General features: G+C 40.1%; 1 protein-coding gene across 1 annotated transcript in view; it reads right to left on the minus strand.

The window, feature by feature from the left end:
* Nucleotides 1-18,184, minus strand: part of ext1.L (exostosin glycosyltransferase 1 L homeolog) — a gene marked incomplete at its 5' end in the record, with an annotated part of 34,219 nt that extends 16,035 nt beyond the window's left edge. The window contains 7 exon segments of the mRNA NM_001088611.1: nucleotides 991-1,008; nucleotides 1,010-1,083; nucleotides 1,086-1,109; nucleotides 3,049-3,181; nucleotides 9,150-9,269; nucleotides 16,005-16,112; nucleotides 18,091-18,184. Coding sequence (NP_001082080.1) covers nucleotides 991-1,008; nucleotides 1,010-1,083; nucleotides 1,086-1,109; nucleotides 3,049-3,181; nucleotides 9,150-9,269; nucleotides 16,005-16,112; nucleotides 18,091-18,184 — 571 coding nt within the window.
* Between the last annotated feature and the right edge of the window lie 735 nt (nucleotides 18,185-18,919).

Raw genomic sequence — 18,919 nt, forward strand, 5'->3', positions numbered from 1 at the left:
CCTTCCCAGAGACTATTATCCATTGTTACTATAGACACCATCTCTCCCTACTATACCTGCTATCCCACAGTCACACTCCCTTCCCAGAGACTATTATCCACTGTTACTATAGGCCACCATCTCTCCCTACTATACCTGCTATTCCCACATCACACTCCCTTCCCAGAGACTATTATGCCACTGTTACTATAGGCACCCATCTCTCCCTACTATACCTGCTATCCCACAGTCACACTCCCTTCCCAGAGACTATTATCCACTGTTACTATAGGCACCATCTCTCCCTACTATACCTGCTATCCCACAGTCACACTCCCTTCCCAGAGACGATTACCCACTGTTACTATAGGCACCATCTCTCCCTACTATACCTGCTATCCCACAGTCACACTCCCTTCCCAGAGACTATTATCCACTGTTACTATAGACACCATCTCTCCCTACTATACCTGCTATCCCACAGCCACACTCCCTTCCCAGAGACTATTATCCATTGTTACTATAGACACCATCTCTCCCTACTATACCTGCTATCCCACAGTCACACTCCCTTCCCAGAGACTATTATCCCACTGTTACTATAGACACCATCTCTCCCTACTATACCTGCTATCCCAGTCACACTCCCTTCCCAGAGACTATTATCCACTGTTAATATAGGCACCATCTCTCCCTACTATACCTGCTATCCCACAGTCACAGTCCCTTCCCAGAGACTATTATCCCACTGTTACTATAGGCACCATCTCTCCCTACTATACCTGCTATCTCACAGTCACACTCCCTTCCCAGAGACTATTATCCACTGTTACTATAGGCACCATCTCTCCCTATTATACCTGATAGCCCACAGCCATAGTCCCAATTGTTTATGCCAAATTGCTAATTTGTTTCTGCCTCCTCTGTCTCTAGGTAGTCTCCAGGTTTGATGGCAATGTCTGCACAAAAGTAAAAAGTAAATAAGTAGCAGAAGAGAACAAAGAGGTTTACCTGATAACAGTACTGAGACTTTGCTACAGCAACCAGCAGCTTTAGGATTGGTTGGGACTGAGACACCAGGGGGGTTACAGCATGGATCACAGCGGTAAATTTAGAAGGAGGTTTTGCACCTGAAAAAAACAGCAACCACTTGGTTAGTTATTTTCTGGCTAAATTAATCTGAACATTCAGACCAACATGACTTTGCCCGTCTGTATCTAAAGACAACAGCACAAAAGTCTCCAGAATGAATGAACCATCCAGAGCCAGTTGTGGGAACATTTAATCGACTACAGGGCCTAATCTGTCTCAAGCCAAAAACTCCCATCATGGCTGAAAATGAGGCTCTTGCAGTTGCTCCGACATGTAGTAAGATTTGGTTTGAGGCAGAATTGCCGCTGTAGTAACTGTATCTCATCTCCATGCCATATGGTACTCACAGTGAGCTTACTAAAGGTGCAACGTCACTAAATGTGGCTTAATGAAGCTATAGAACTGCAAGTAGGACATTAACTGGAGACAATGTGTATGATACAACCCAATCCAATTAATCAGGTTTCAGCTTCTCCATACAATTACCAGTGCACAACAGGGCAGTTATTAGCCATACAATTAGCCATACAATTAGCCATACAGTGGTGACACTTGGTAAACTCTCCTTTAAACAAATGTACTGTATAATAGGAACATACCACCTGCTTGTTGCCGCTGCTCTTCTTATAAATGGGAAAAGTACCCGTTTCAATAGGTTTAATGGCGCAGACTGCACTGTGTGAGGGTTTATAAGGAACAAGGGTTTATAGGGGTACAAGAAAGTTCAATAGGGACATTATAGTTAAAGGGGTTGTTCACCTTTGAGTTAACTTTCAGTATGATGTAGAGAGTGATATTCTGAGACTATTTGCAATTAGTTTTCATTTTTTATTATTTGAGGTTTCTGAGTTATTTAGCTTTTTATTCAGCGGCTCTCCAGTTTGCAATTTTAGAAATCTGGTTGCTAGAGTCCAAATGACCCTAGCAACCATGCACTGATATGAATAAGAGACTGGAATATAAATAGGAGAGGCCTGAATAGAAAGATGAATAAAAAGTAGCAATAACGATAAACTAGTAAGCCTTACAGAGCATTTATTTTTTTGATGGGGTCAGTGAGGCAAATAATTCAAAAGCTATAAAAAAGAAAAAAATGAAGACCAATTGAAAAGTTGCTTAGAATTAGCCATTCTACAACAAACAAAGTTAAAGGTTAACAACCCCTTTAAAGCAATTTTTGTGATTGTATTTAGCCGTTTACTCAGATAAATGCTGATTATTTTCTTCCCTCGTTTTCACTTACAGTAGAAGAGTTTCAGGCTGATTTGGATCTGTAGTTCTTTCTTATTATTTCAAACTTCTTCCCATTATGGCTCCTCCTCGTTACAAAGGTTTATACTGAATAAATAAGCAGAATATCCTATATATGACCCTAATAAGCTGATGATGCCCAGTTGGGCTAGTAACTGACGGGAGACCATCAAGAAATACATACCTCCCAAAATTCTGGAAACAGAAAGAGGGACAAAAAGATTTGCTGCGCGTATTGCGGCAATTTTTTTTAGACCCTGCCTAATTTCTGGCCACACCCCCTAATTACCATGTTCATTTTACAAAATTTGGCAGCTTATGAAAGTTTGAACACTTTTCTGTGGTTTTTATGTGTTATTACTAATGAAGGTGAATTGCCCTTTAAGCTGCAAGCCACAGTTTCCCCAAGAGACCTGCTTATCTTAAATTGTTACAATTACTTATTTGCTTATCTGAAATTGTTACAAAAGTTTCCAAGTCCACCTGGTGGCTGTTCTGGGCTCTCTGCCAAAAGCCAATTAAGTTAGAAACTTTGTATCTTTTTCTGGCTGTTCAGGCAGGAGATCAAAAAGAAAGTCGGGACATTTCAGTAAAAGCTGGGATTGTGGGTTGAGCTGTCAAAAGCGGGACTGTCCCATGATAAACAGGACAGTTGGGAGGTATGGGAATATTAACTGAATGGAGAACTTGTAAAAGAGAAAACAAGACGGAGGAGAAAGCACTCACCTAGATTAGAGTAGTAGTACGGGAAGTCTCCCAGATATGCTGAATACTGAGGCAGCACAAACAGTCCCCCGGGATGCTTGTTCCACATTAAGCTGTTACGTGATATGTGCTTGAAGATTCGATCCTGAATTATCTGAAAATAGACCAGTGTTGATAAATAAGCTTGTTGCAAAACTAGGCACAATGTTATCAATGTATTAGGGGGTCAATTTCATGGTTAAGTTCACCCCACTGTTCCTCAAAGTAACAAGAACAGCCGAAAACACTGAAACTGCCACAAGCATTATTATCATTTCCTGCCATATTTATAACCACAGCCTTAATAAATGCTTGCGAAACCTAATACAGGTATGGGACCCGTTATCCAGAATGCTTGGGGTTTTCCGGATAACTACTGTTTTATTATTACAGAGAAAAAGGAAATCGTTTTTAATAATTTTGGATTGGGAGATGGCCTTTCCATAATTCGGAGATTTCTGAATAACTGGTTTTCCGGATAACAGATCCTATACCTGTAAAAAAGGTGATATAGCAGTAAATGTACAAAAAAAAAAAGCTAAATAACTCAAAAACCTTAAATAATAAAAAAATGTAAACCAATTGCAAATTAACTCAGAATATCACTCTCTACATCATACTGAAAGTCAACTCAAAGGCGAACAACCCCTTTAACACAGCACCCAGAGCATTGTGGGTGGGCTCCCTACACCCTTGTTTAACTCAACAACACTTGCTCTTTGGAGCACAGCCGTTATCTCCGGATCTTCATACTCTCCCTATGTTTTGCCACAGATATGGCCAGCGCTTCATTTATACTCCAATAATTATAATTTCCTCCACTAACGATTTAGAAAAAAAAAAAAAAAAAAAGTGAGTGTAGGATGAGGGTAGAAACGCCGGCAACTAATATAAATGGAATTGGTTTATAAAAAGACAGCAGGAACAACAGGGAAATAAATGTTTTTAAGAGACCTAAAATATCAGCTGTTTGTTTGTTGCTGTGAGGTGGAGGGTTTTGATGGACGTTGCGATTCACCGTGCTGCTCTTATCCTTCCATTCCGACAAAATCCCAGTTTGTGCTACAAAGCCATATCGGAACCCAAACAGACAAAGCTGCTTAGTCTCGGAGAGAGAGGCCCCCACATGGCAAAGCACAGAGGATTATGTGGGGAGCATTCTAATTGGAAAGGGCACCTCAGCTTATACTAGAGAGAAGGCTGCTTTAATATTTTATACTTCAATTCAACCCAGACCTACAGAGTTCTCCATTGTGTAGGCTCCAGGGCTACAGACTAGAAATGCAACATTCAGCACTACATACTACAAATGCTTTTTCTACCCAGAAACTATTAACCACCACTGTTACTATAGACACCATCTCTCCCTACTATACCTGCTATCCCAGTCACACTCCCTTCCCAAAGACTATTATCCCACTGTTACTATAGGCACCATCTCTCCCTACTATACCTGCTATCCTACAGTCACATTCCCTTCCCAGAGACTATTATCCACTGTTACTATAGACACCATCTCTCCCTACTATACCTGCTATCCTACAGTCACATTCCCTTCCCAGAGACTATTATCCACTGTTACTATAGGCACCATCTCTCCCTACTATACCTGCTATCCTACAGTCACACTCCCTTCCCAGAGACTATTATCCACTGTTACTATAGACACCATCTCTCCCTACTATACCTGCTATCCCACACTCACACTCCCTTCCCAGAGACTATTATCCACTGTTACTATAGACACCATCTCTCCCTACTATACCTGCTATCCCACACTCACACTCCCTTCCCAGAGACTATTATCCACTGTTACTATAGGCACCATCTCTCCCTACTATACCTGCTATCCCACAGTCACACTCCCTTCCCAGAGACTATTATCCCACTGTTACTATAGACACCATCTCTCCCTACTATACCTGCTATCCCACAGTCACACTCCCTTCCCAGAGACTATTATCCCACTGTTACTATAGACACCATCTCTCCCTACTATACCTGCTATCCCACAGTCACACTCCCTTCCCAGAGACTATTATCCCACTGTTACTATAGACACCATCTCTCCCTACTATACCTGCTATCCCACAGTCACACTCCCTTCCCAGAGACTATTATCCACTGTTACTATAGGCACCATCTCTCCCTACTATACCTGCTATCCCACAGTTACACTCCCTTCCCAGAGACTATTATCCACTGTTACTATAGGCACCATCTCTCCCTACTATACCTGCTATCCCACAGTCACACTCCCTTCCCAGAGACTATTATTCACTGTTACTATAGGCACCATCTCTCCCTACTATACCTGCTATCCCACAGTCACACTCCCTTCCCAGAGACTATTATCCACTGTTACTATAGGCACCATCTCTCCCTACTATACCTGCTATCCCACAGTCACACTCCCTTCCCAGAGACTATTATCCACTGTTACTATAGGCACCATCTCTCCCTACTATACCTGCTATCCCACAGTCACACTCCCTTCCCAGAGACTATTATCCTCACTGTTACTATAGGCACCATCTCTCCCTACTATACCTGCTATCCCACAGTCACACTCCCTTCCCAGAGACTATTATCAATACAGATTCTACCAAATGAAAAGGTTAGCTAGAACAGTCCCCCTTTCTCTCCCCACAAATAATTACGATGTGAATATTGCAGAATGTCTTGTCCTCTCTGCACTCAAGCAATGAAAATGGACACAAGCGCCTTTCCTGGAAACAAATGAAGGAATTAAAATTTACAGCCATAGTTTTATTTAGTCGATAGTGTGGGGCTGTATTGGTTTATCCGTCGTAAAGATCAATGCAGGGTTCCCAAGCTTAATGTTACATTTTAAAGTGCTTGTTGATGTATCTTTTTTATACTCAAAAATGACACCGTTTTAGTACTTTGACTGTAATGTTTTAAATTATTTACAATACATTAATATGCCATTTACTTGATAAAGTGCCTCAAAACGCGCAGCGCCCGCATGCATTTGAACATGTCGCCGCTAATACTGCAGGTGTCAAATCAGAGAGATTTATTTTGAAATAATGGTTCTTCCGAGCAGAATTCCTGTTGTTTAATGGATAACTCTCCCCCACTGTATCCCCCTGATGTGACAATTATACCGATAACATTTTAACCCGGATAGCTGGGCTTATACGCGCATTATGAGAAATAGGATAATGGAGAAATCCCGTTACTACAGTCAATTTGTACAAATAATTGGTCTGTATTATATCCAGGAGCAGAGTTCATGAACGGCCAGTCCTTACAATATTAAATACTAAAGGTCAAGTCTCCCTGTGGCCCCATACCGGGAAAGTTCTACGGACTAATTCGATTTAGTATGAACTATTATAAAAAAACAAAAACAAAAAAAAAAACAATTTGCTTTGATGAGCAAGGAAATAGTAATAGGTGAATGGGAGTGAGGAATAAAAATCGGAGACGCTAACTGGGTGCAACGTGAGACTGGAGCTTACAGGAGAGAGCAACTTGCTGAAGACCTTTTGGCTGATCCTTCAATTACACACTGTGAATAATTCATGGACATCTTTAGTGCTTGCGTGAGCCGTTGGAGAACTTGTAATCAAAGCAGAAAGGGTCCGGAACCTCTGCCATTTAAAGGAACGGTATATAGCGGCTAATCTGGAATTTTCCCCTTTAAAGGATAAGTAGACCTTAAAAATAAGTGAATGTAAAATTGATGAGGGGGCTATTCAAAGCACTTTCGCAATGTACATTCATTATTTATTTATTTAAATTTCAAGATATTGAAGGCCACCTGCTGGTTATTTTCCAACCAGTTACCAGGAGAAAGAAAGAAAGGCTGCTCTGATTCTGGTAAGGAAAAAAATTATAAACCTTTCTCAAATCTTTCCTAAGCAGAAGAACATCCTGACAACTTCCTTGACTACTTGGTGGTCAGACGGGTCAGAAAATGACCAGCAGGTGGCGCTGTTGTAACAAAATTCATTGATGTTAACAGTACACGTAACCTTTAATATCTTGGAATTAAAAAAAATAAAAAATAAATTATATATACACACACACACACACACACACACACACACACACACACACACACACTGCAAAAGTGCTTTGAATAGCACCTTCAACAATTTTAGTTTTGCTTATTTTTAAAGGGATACTGCATGGGAAAAAAAAAATCAAAATGCATGAGTTAAAGGAACAGTAACGTCAAAAAATGAAACTCTACTATAGTTCATATAAACAAGCTGCTGTGGAGCAATGGCGGAAATTGAAAAACGGCTATATGGTACAGGTTAACTAATGGATAACAGATAACACCATTAGACAGACAGAGATTATTTGCTATCTGCAGTGTAACCTCCTTTTCTCCTTTGAATGGCTGCCCCCATTGCTGCACTATTGTTATATAAACAATAGGAGTGTTTCTAAAGCAAACACAGCAGTTTTACCAGTGCAGGGCAACACTGCATTATATTTTCATTACTTTAAACCACTTATTTTTTGATGTTACTGTTCCTTTAATAATGTTGCTCCAGCAGAATTCTGCAATGAAATCTGTTTCTCAAAAGAGCAAACCAATTTTTTATATTTAATTTTGAAATCTGACATGGGGCTCGATATATTGTCAGTTTCCCAAGTGCCCACAGTCATGTGACTTGTGCTCTAATAAACTTCAGTCACTCTTTACTGCTGTACTGCAAGTTGAAGTGATATAGAAGAAAAAAAAAAATTGGGGGGGGGGGGAGATGGTGGCAACCCTACCTACTTCTTTGCTTGGCAAAACCAGGAAGTGGTTGATTTTCTAACAGGTAGTGGTTTTGTTTTCTTTAGTGTAGAAAAAATTTCTCGATTAAAAGAAAAGGCAAAAAGAATCTTCAGCAAAAGCCCTATTCAGTGAGCTCAGGTTGAAAAAGGAGGGAATACTGCCTGAAAGTGAGTCTGGCTTGATGTCACAACTGATGGGCTCTGAGTGATTGCCTGTCCTACCATTGTTAGTCTGTCTGTATCTAATCTCTTATCTTGAAGCAACACAGATCATCATCTAACCATTGGGCGCTGAAAATCCGGCACTATTCTATAATGTTCTTAGAAAATACAATTCATAGACCAATTTTCCAAACGAGTGTTTACAGTCTTGCCTGCTAGTACAAAGCACATAAATCCAACAGCACCACAAATGGGGCCTGAATAAGAGCGTCCAATCCAGATTCCAGTCTGTTTGTATGTAAGCAATGAGCAAACCCGCAAATATCGTTAAAGGACACGTAAACCCCCCTACAAAATTGTAACCAGTGAATTTTTAGCTAACTGCCACTCTGGTTGTTAAAGGTCAACAATAAGGTTGCAGCATCCCTTTAATAACTTAAAAAAACCTCATCCTCCTCCTCCTCTAACCCACTCTGCCCCCTCCCTCAGGAATTTACTTTGGCTGTTGGCTAATGAGCATGCTCAGTTCTTCTCAGCTCAGATTACTAAACACACCCACCAGTCTAAGAGCCAATGGAGAGATAGCATAGCTGGATCACTAGAAAGCGGTCTGCTCCTATTGTTTTCTCCTCATCACCTGCTGAGCTCAGCTGAACTATTACATTTCTCAACCTCAGTAGAACTTTTTTATCAAAGTATGTTGTACCTGTGTACCCTGCATTGTGCATTGCATGAACGTTACAGCGTACATGTCTCAATGTTACTGATGATGTCAGAGAGAAAATGGCGGCTGGGTGAAAGCTATTTGTTTTAGGAAAAAGTGATGGCGCTGGCAAATGGAGGGGGTGTATACAGTACAAATGATGTGGCTTGGGTGGGGAAGATATGCCCAACTTATATACATGGAGGGAAAATGTAGACTTTACATGTCCTTTAAGTTTCGTGCCAGTAAATTAATGAAAGGTTTCCCGTGCAAAGAAAACGTTTGTTGAACCTCCAGTATGAGAACATGATGAAGGAGGACAAGAAAATCAATTTGCCAACAGCAAAAACAAAAATAGACTGATTAAATCAGACTGCATGATTTCCAATTGCAACGCACAGTGGCAAAAAAACAAAAAACCTACTACAAATGGCTGAGCCGTGGCCCTACTCACCTCTAGTGTAGTCAATACAATCTTCTCCACCGAAGAAAAATAAGCCTCCCACAAAAACTGAGTCTGCTGTCTAAGTGCTAGGATTTTATCCTGATGGATGGACCTGATTGTAGAAGGAATCTGTAACACAAGGATGGAACACATGCTGAGAAAACACTGTAACCTGATCAATGTGGAGCAAGTAACGCGTGCACACACACACAGACATTAATAAAAAACATTAAATAAATACTACTATACATTATAGTGCAAAACGAGCTATGTTCAGCATGGGTATAAGGTTACACAGCACATCTAACATTATTTACTTACAAATATTGCCCAGGAGTCGGATTATTCCATGCTCCTGTATCTTGTGAGATGAACTGAATTGTTAAATAATAAATCTATTTATCCCCCCGTTTATAGGCAACTTTCCTTGAGATTCAGAAAATGGATTGTCAGCGAGGTCACCTTTCCCACTGAGCCATAGTAGCAAGGTGGATTATCATACAGTCTAATGAATAAGCACTGTCAGGCTATAAAAATATTCTTCTTTGGGTAGAACACCACAAAGCAACAATAAAACCGTGTTAACACATACCCAGGTATTCAATATTGTGATATATATATAAAATAATCGAACGTCAGTTCTTTACAATAAGTAACTTTTTAAGACCTGAGAGTGCGGACATTGTTGTTCGATTATTATTATATTTTTTTTTGTAATGTGAGGGTTGGCTAATTTTGAATATAATATAATAATATAATATAATATAATATAAATATATATATATATATATACACACACACACACAAACCATAAAAAAACCGCTCTAGCTCCCCATAAATCCTTCACCCAGGTTCTCAGTCCTCAGTGTCCCCACTGTATAATAGTAACAAACTTGCACTTCTGGAAAAGGCTTTATTATAGCAGGCTGCTGGTAAAACACCCAACACGTTTCAGGATTATCTCCCTTAGTCATAGCCTATGACTAAGGGAGATAATGCCGAAAAGCGTTAGGAGTTTTACCAGCAGCCTGCTATAATAAAGCCTTACAATACACAAGTTTCAGTGAGTCATGTGACAGAAATTAAATCAATAAGCTCCAATTATAACCAATGACATCACTAAGCTCTGATTATAACCGATGACATCACTAAGCACCATTTATAAGGATATCATTTACAGGATTTTATGGCTCCTGAATTATTTATAATACTGTGATATATATATATATTGAGCAACATGTTACTCCCCATCCCCTTGGATTCCTTTGGATGTTGCTCTCAGTGGGTCAAAGTAAATGTATATTCATGAATTAATGGTTTGGAGGCAATTTGTGGTTGTATAAAAACCAGATATACTTCCCAGCAGAGCCTCCTGTAGGCTGCCAGCCCATATAGAGGCTACCAAATAGCCATTCAGAGCACTTATTGACACCACCAGGGACTTTTTCATGCTTGTGTTGCTCCTCAACTCTTTTTACATTTGAATGAGGGTTACAGGTAAAATAGGTTGGAGACCCCTATTCTAGATCTATAACTTGCCTTACGGCCAAGGAAATCATAGGGCATGAAGGTCCAGAGGGCAGCAAAGTGGACATGCCTGGTCAACTGGGCATTAAAAGAAAATAATGTTATTAAATGAAATACCCAGAGAAAGAATGATCTTTCCATTGGGTACATTTGCCTTTTAACGTATCCCGTTTATTTCCTGGCTTATTGTCAAACAAATCTCACAGCCATAAAATCGCTACGTATTTAATGCGATGCACATTACATGACAGATCATAAAACAAAGGCTGTGTAATGAGCAAATAGGCAAGCAATGCGTAGTAAGGCAAGAACATGAATACACTGTACTGAATGCATTACAAGACACCATGAAACAGCTGTTAATTAACTAAATGCCGGGCAGCGCTCCTAATGCGGAATGTGTTTAAAGGCTACTTAATCCCAATTTACTGCTTAGCAACCAAAACAAACCCAAAAACCCTGGTCATAATCTGTTTTAAGACATTTTGCCCAAAAATATATCTAATTAGGGATGTGCCAAAGAATCAACCAAATGATTTTAATAAGATAGATTTGATATTGGCTTCATTGGATGGAAGCATAGTGATTGAACAGTCTGGTCAAGTCCACTCTATTCTGATTTTAATAAGATGTTGATTACTGAACCAAACCCTTATTTGCATGTGAAAAATTGGACCAAAATTCCATAAAAATTAGCAATAGCTGAAAAATGTGTTGCCTTTGGTTATCCATTGCTATAGGGCAATGGCAGACGGCATGAGAGCAAGGGAGTGGGCACCAAAATGATTTCCCGATCAGTTCGCAGGAAAACGCCCTCCGTAGCCTTTCATGGTAATCGCCCTGATCCTGCCACCAAAAACATGGCATCAAGCAATCACCATCTGATCAGAACTCCAGACCTTAAGTTATCACTCATTCTTTGTGACAATTTGTCCAAAATAATTCGAAACCAGGTAAATGCCCCCAAAAATATATTGTCAAAATGAATAAAATAAATAAGGAAAGAAAAAAGGAAATGTGAAAGGAGAAAGCAGGGGATTAGTCGCTTGCAAAGCGAGATTGGTTTGTTCCACGTGCCGGAGGGAATGTGCGAGCACAAACACCCAACTCTCTTGAAATAGGAAATGAAAATCTGTACTTAAACAAGAAAGAGAGAAAATCGAGTCCCAGGGCACATATTCGGGCCGGCTGCCAGCTCCTTAAAAACCACTGTTAATTACGGAACACTTGTTGCTCCATATGGAAGCAGCTGCTGCGGAACGGAGTGCTAAACATACACACAGGTCAGACAATGAGGAGCTCCTATGGAGAGTGCAGTCACCAGGGGGGACATACTACATGTCTGGGGTGTTCAGGGTAACCTCCAGCTCAAGAGGGCCAAGGAGAAATACAGATGCAATACACTGACGATACCAAGGGGAAGACCTGGGGTCACAAGAAACTTAAAATTTCCAGCTCAGTGGCGCTTCTTGTAAATAAATATCAATTGTTTGTTTCCTAGGCTTTGCCGTTAACACATCTGTAAGGCTATGGGGGTTCAACGGAAGGATACAAAAAAATAAAGGCAACATTTTCTTTGAGGACATTCACCCAACATCTGCCTGGGTACAATTCTTGTCCCAAAAACAATATATTGCTGAAATACACCTGGTGTAGAAAACGCCTTAGTATTTATTCAGCCTAAATACTTAAATGAAGTGCTAATCCATAGGAGGCTCCCCATGAGGGTCTCCAAAACTAACAAATAATCAATGACGGATTGCACACTGGGTAAGCAAAAAAATATATTTATTACATAAGATAAAAAAGGAGTGTTACAAAATAATTGGTGAGCCCAACGTGTTCGACCATAGTGGTCTAATAAATAATGAAAAAGAAAAGGCATTATTTTTCCATTATTTATTATATGTGCCCCTGAGGAAGACCACTATTGTCAAAACGTGTTGGGCTCACCAATTATTTTTGTAATTTGGGAGTGCAATTTTTGTAACCCGCATACACCAGCCAATAAAAGCTGCTGACAGACCGAGTCGGTAGCTTATTGGCCCGTGTATGGGGCCATACATACACTGGCTTTCCCGATCGATATCTGGCCAATCTCGATGGGGTAGGTAAAAAAATCCTGTCGGCGTGTATGCGGTCCCGCGATTCCGACGACCCATTCTCCTGCATTATGATCCGATCGTTGGGCCCAAGATCAGATTAGCCTGATATCGCCCACTTCAATGTGGGCATATCGGGCAGAGATCAGCTTGTTTGGCGACATCGTCAAATGAGCCGATCTCTAGGTCTATGACCACCTTTAATTTTGTTGCATTTTTTTGAGATTCTTTCCAGCCATTATAATATTTACCATGGCAGGGAGGTGGGCTGCCTTTCTATCAACAAACCGTCTGAATTCTACTCGAGTCACGACGTGACAAGCCGAGATCAGAAGAGAGAGGGAGAGATGGAAGAACCTTGACGTGCAAGTGCAGAATTAACACCTTCCCCAATCTCATTAAGGTCAAGAAGTTAATGCGCTGTCAGTGCGGTATTTGTTGCAATGAGAGTCCTGACTTTCTGGAGAAACACAAGCCAGAAGGGATTAGCATTAAAGGTCACACTACCTTAGTCATCAGGTACTGAGGAATCCAAACAGAATATTGCCTCTTAGGGGAATACAACTACTGGTCAAAAATGGGCCCGAGTTAACGGGATATTGCCCCAATTCCTAGGGTATAAATAACTACTTATAATAAAAGTATCCTGTATTTCAAAATTCATTAAAACCAAATTTCCTTCCAAATTACCGTATATACTCGAGTATAAGCAGAGTTTTTCAGCCCCCAAAATATGCTGAAAAACTCTACCTCGGCTTATACTCGGGTCAAGCGCAAAAGCGGTCGCCGGCGTTCAAGAATAGTCGCCGGCGTCCGAGAATAGTCGCCGGCGTCCGAGAATAGTCGCCGGCGTCCAAGAATAGTCGCCGGCGTCCAAGAATAGTCGTCGGCGTCCAAAAACGAGACGCCGGCACCTCCAATGGGAGTAGAAACCCTCAATTTTTTGATTGAAACTTACCAGAAGCTGCTGCATTTCTCACCCTAGGCTTATACTCGGCTTATACTCGAGTCAATAAGCTTTCCCATTTTTTGGAGGTAAAATTAGGTACCTTGGCTTATACTCGGGACGGCTTATACTCGAGTATATACGGTACATATAAAAAAAGATTTTATATACCGACAGGTGGATTGTCAAGGGATTACTATGTAAAATCTTTTTTAATGTGTCATTTTCAATTAAAAAAATTGATTTTGAGCTACGGGATACTTTTGTTATAATTCGTGATCAGGTATTGAGGAAACTCACAAAGGATGATGAGGGGAAAGAGAGAGAAACAGTCTGGGCTGCAGGAAGCTGGCACAACAATGGATGAGTAGAACAGAGACAATGATGCTTTGTATCTTATACAGTTGGATTAATTCGCTTTCTGACAACCTTACTAATCTCCAGTGTTAATTTTCCGGTGTTTGACAGTATTTTTAGGAGATGAAGGGCAACCTTCAAAAGCAATGTTTAATAGAATAATAGCGATTGTATTCTGTTAAATACTTTTAAAAGACAAAGTGCCAAAGAGCTGAAGTGTGATGTTACAGTAACATGGGAAGCTAGTACAATCATGTCGATAGAGTAACTTGTCGGCGCTATATAAATAAATGATGATGATGATATAGTTGTATAGCCTGGTGCTCAAACATAACCAAGAACTGTAGGGCACACCAGCGAGTGCAACAGATGCAACCAGATCTAAAGTAATATCCTCATATTTTATTATGCAGGTTTTGATTCCCTCTTCTACCAAAACCATTAAAGCTCAAGTTTATAATTGAGGCCACACACAATTCCCTATATAACACTTGGGGGCACATTTACTAATGGTCGAATATCGAGGGTTAATTAACCCTCGATATTCGACCTTTGAAATTAAATCCTTCGACTTCGAATATCGAAGTCGAAGGATTTATCGCTATTCGTTCGATCAAAGGAATAATCGTTCGAATTGAGCGTCTCGAAGGATTTTAATCCATCGATCGAACGATTTTCCTTAGATCAAAAAAAGCTAGGAAAGCCTATGGGGACCTTCCCCATAGGCTAACATTGATGCTCGGTAGGTTTTAGGTGGCGAAGTAAGTGGTCAAAGTTTTTTTTTAAAGAGACAGTACTTCGACTATCGAATGGTTGAATAGTCGAACAATTTTTAGTTCGAATCGTTCGATTCAAAGTCGTAGTCGAAGGTCAAAGTAGCCAATTCAATGGTCGAAGTAGCCAAATAAAAGACTTTGAAATTTGAAGTTTTTTTTTATTCTAATCCTTCACTCAAGCTTAGTAAATGTGCCCCTTAGAGTTCATCATTTTGGATGACCAAGATTCAGGGCTCCCATGGGACCTGTGCATCAACATAGATGGTACATGCCACAATTTGTCCAGGGCATGCATGAGCCTCTGGCATAGAACATACACTGTCAGAGATTGAGGTGGTATCTGAAAGCAACCACAGTTAAAGCTAATTTAGTGCAAAGGTTATATGGTAAAGCAGGAATTCTCAAACAGTGCCTCATGAGCAACATGTTGCTGACCAACCAATTACACGTTGCTCCGAGTGGCAGGGGTTTATTTTTGAATTTCAAATTTGGAGGCAAGTTTTGGTTGCATAAAAACCATATGCACTACCAGGGTCTCCTGTAGGCTGCCAGTCCACATAGGGGCTACCAATATCCCATATTTGGCATCCACAACTTTTTATGCATATTTTGCTCCCCAACTCTTTTTATATTAGAATGTGGCTCGTGAGCAAAAAAAACAAGTTGGGAACTCCCATGGTAAAGAATCGATATCTAGCATCTTGATTAGGCACAAAGTTTGGTCTTAACTTACCTTGTCCTTCAATATAAAAGTACTCAAATATTTGTTTGGAAGCTTGGCAAAGAAGCAGCTACGGGCATGTAATGACCAATATGGCGGCACACATACTGGTTTGGCATTTCTTGTTAAGATACAAACATTACTCAACACAGAGCCAAATCCAATCCAGCCAATGAATGGCCATAAATATACCAAATTAACCAGCATTAGCTCTTTCCATTAGAACTAGGCTCTTAAAAGAACCCATGTTCCTGCCTTAGACAAAAATTACTTTTTTTTTTTTTTTGACAGATTGTGGCTCCTTGCAAGGCTTATTGGCCCCGTGGCATTGGTAATTCATGCGATGTCCGCAGGTCTAAGTGACACCCGTAACGGATGTCGGCTGAACTGGCAGGGGAGAATAATAAGTGCTGTCAGTGGCAACCTTTTGCTTACCTGTAATAATAATCTCTCATCCCCAATGACTGCTGCTTGGTTCCAATCAATCACTTCAGAGAACGGCAACTCCCATCCATTACTGAGCATAACTGGAACGCACGCAGCCTGCAGATGGAGTGATTAACAGCATTATTCCCATGAAGCGCATCTACATTCATTTCCTTAATACCAAGTGAAAAGGCCAAGCAAATGGCATTAATATTTGGACAATGATCGTCAATAACGGAATATTTCAACAAGACAATTAAATCTTTAAAGACGAGGAGCCATGGGGGTCTATCTTTGGATTCTCATGACGCTACAGATTTTAGTTACTGTGCAAGCTATTTTGGGGTCAGACAGGTCTGGAGCCACCCAGAAAACCTGGTCTATTTCTGGAGAGACTGAAAAATGCAGTACAGGATTAGAACAGTAGGGGTTATTGATGTGTGTGTGATCCAATGGCTGGAGGTTCTCAGCAATTTAGTAAAATATGGCCTTTACTATAGCCACTTTTCTACTTGCATATTACCTGATCCACTTGGGTCTATCTACAATATCCCAGTCATGTGACTTTTTGCCTGCAAAACCATGAACGAGAATCAGTTGTCCATGACCTTTATCAGAACACAACTACTTGATCATTTACTCACATCAGGGAAGTGGGAAAGATCATAAACAAAAGCTTGCAATAATATCCTTGTATATCTCCTATATCTTCTTATCTACACATCCTGGAAAATAATCATTAGTAATTTAGACATAGAACACTAGCCCTGCTTAATTTACAGATGCAGGAAGAATCTCCTGACTCAGTCCTCTTGCTCCTACACATTGAGAACAGAACTGAGCAGGAAGGCATCAAGAAACGCCTCCTGTATCAGCACAATAAGCTTTTGCCGTTCTGCCTGACCCTCTCAAAGACAGAACAGCAAAGGGCATGTAAGAAATGCTAACACCAAAGAATCTAAAGTGCTCTTAATAGTTTTGCATGATACTACTATAATGTGGGAGGGGATACAGTAGGTCTTAATATCTATATTTTTTTCCAAATACCAGTATCCCTTTAATATAAAAGTAAACTGAAAAAGTGGTTTGTTCAAGAAATAAAAGCAAAGACATAAATACTTCCATTCTCCGGGATCCTTGGCAAGTATGTTTTTAAAATGATTTTGCCACGGATACTGGAGAGTGGGGAAAATCAATATTTTTGCCTTTTGCTCCTTTTATCTCCTTGTTCCTTCCCTTTGACATTTCTTGCATTTAAATGTGATTCACCTACTTTCTCAATTGATGGCTACCTTAAAGGAAAAGTAAACCTTAAAAATAAGTGAATGTAAAATTGACGAGGGTGCTATTCTAAGCACTTTTGCAATGTACAGTCATTTATTTATTAATTCCAAGATATTAAAGGTTACATGTACTGAAGACATCAATGAATTTTGTTACAACAGCGCCACCTGCTGGTCATTTTCTGACCAGTCTGACCAGCAAGTAGTCAAGGAAGTTGTCAGGAGAAAGAAAGAGGCTGCTCTGATGTTCTTTTGGTTAGGAAAAAAATATCTTTCCAACCAGGAAAAAAACCCCACCAGACCAGCTTCCTTCTTTCAGTTTCTTTCTTTCTCTTTCTTTCTGACAACTTCCTTGACTACTTGGTGGTCAGACTGGTCAGAAAATGACCAGCAGGTGGCGCTGTTGTAACAAAATTCATTGATGTTAACAGTACATGTAACCTTTAATATCTTGGCATTAATAAATAAATAATAAATGCACATTGCAAAAGTGCTTAGAATAGCTCCCTCATCAATTTTACATTCGCTTATTTTCAAGGATTACTTATCCTTTAAAGGGATCCACATATCCAGGAAAATCAAGGCAGCACTAGGAATGGAAAGCTGTCTCTTTTAATTACACAGAAATGTCCAGTTCCCCATGCCCCCAATCCCCAATCAGCCATTAATACTAGGATGCGTCTCTTGAGAGATATTAATTGCACAGCTCCGCACATAAGGAAAGGAAGCCGAGCTCATTTCCACTTCAGCCCGGGGAGACTTGACTGATCTCCCAATCCCGTCATGCCATGCCCCATTTATACCATTCGTACCTGTAGTGCCTCCAGAAAGCGGAAGGATCCAAGCCTTCGGCCACGGGGGACCAGACAGAAAGTGGCATTGTGCAGCATTTCACGATAATCATACCTGAACGAAAGAGAGCAGAAGAAGTCCAATTAAACAAACTGAAAAATAGTCAAGAATTTCAAATGAGCAACAAGGTGACAGTCTGAGGCTCTCTCTGTAAAGAGCAATGTGCCAAAGGCCAAGTCAGCAGGAACGTCCCTAATCACTCTGCTGCCAATGGCATCAAACCAAGCCAATTAAACAGAACATTGCGCAAATAGAAATATATACATAAATGGATTACATTTACAAACATTTTATTAGGCGGATATAGGAGAACACCATTTTGTTTTCCCAAACCTAGAGCTATCTGCATTAGTGCAGAAAAACCTACTAGCTGGATCTGAGCTCCTTTCAATGCTACAATCCATGGCACTAAAAGCCTTAAAGGGGAACAATCGTGAAAATGAAAATGATAAATTTAATATAAGCTTCCTCATACTGAAATAAGAAACTTTCTGAATGCAATCAATTAAATATTCTATATTGTTTCTGAAATAATCAAGTTTAACTTCACTATCCCTCTCTCAGCATCTGTTTCTCTTCATTCTTTTTTCATTCAGGAGTTGGGCGTCAGATATTCATTGAGAGTTAGATCCAATATTTGAGGGCTCATTTTGCCTAGAAAATGTTATCAGAGCTCACTATTAAAATCACCAGACATCATGTCTCTCTACATGCAGAATTTGCACAAAAGGCAATTATTTTGTTAGATTTTGTTTGTACTGTTATTTGAGTGAGCTCTAATTCATCTGT

Source organism: Xenopus laevis, chromosome 6L, assembly GCF_017654675.1.
Source record: "Xenopus laevis strain J_2021 chromosome 6L, Xenopus_laevis_v10.1, whole genome shotgun sequence".
NCBI classification, from domain to species: Eukaryota; Metazoa; Chordata; class Amphibia; order Anura; family Pipidae; genus Xenopus; species Xenopus laevis.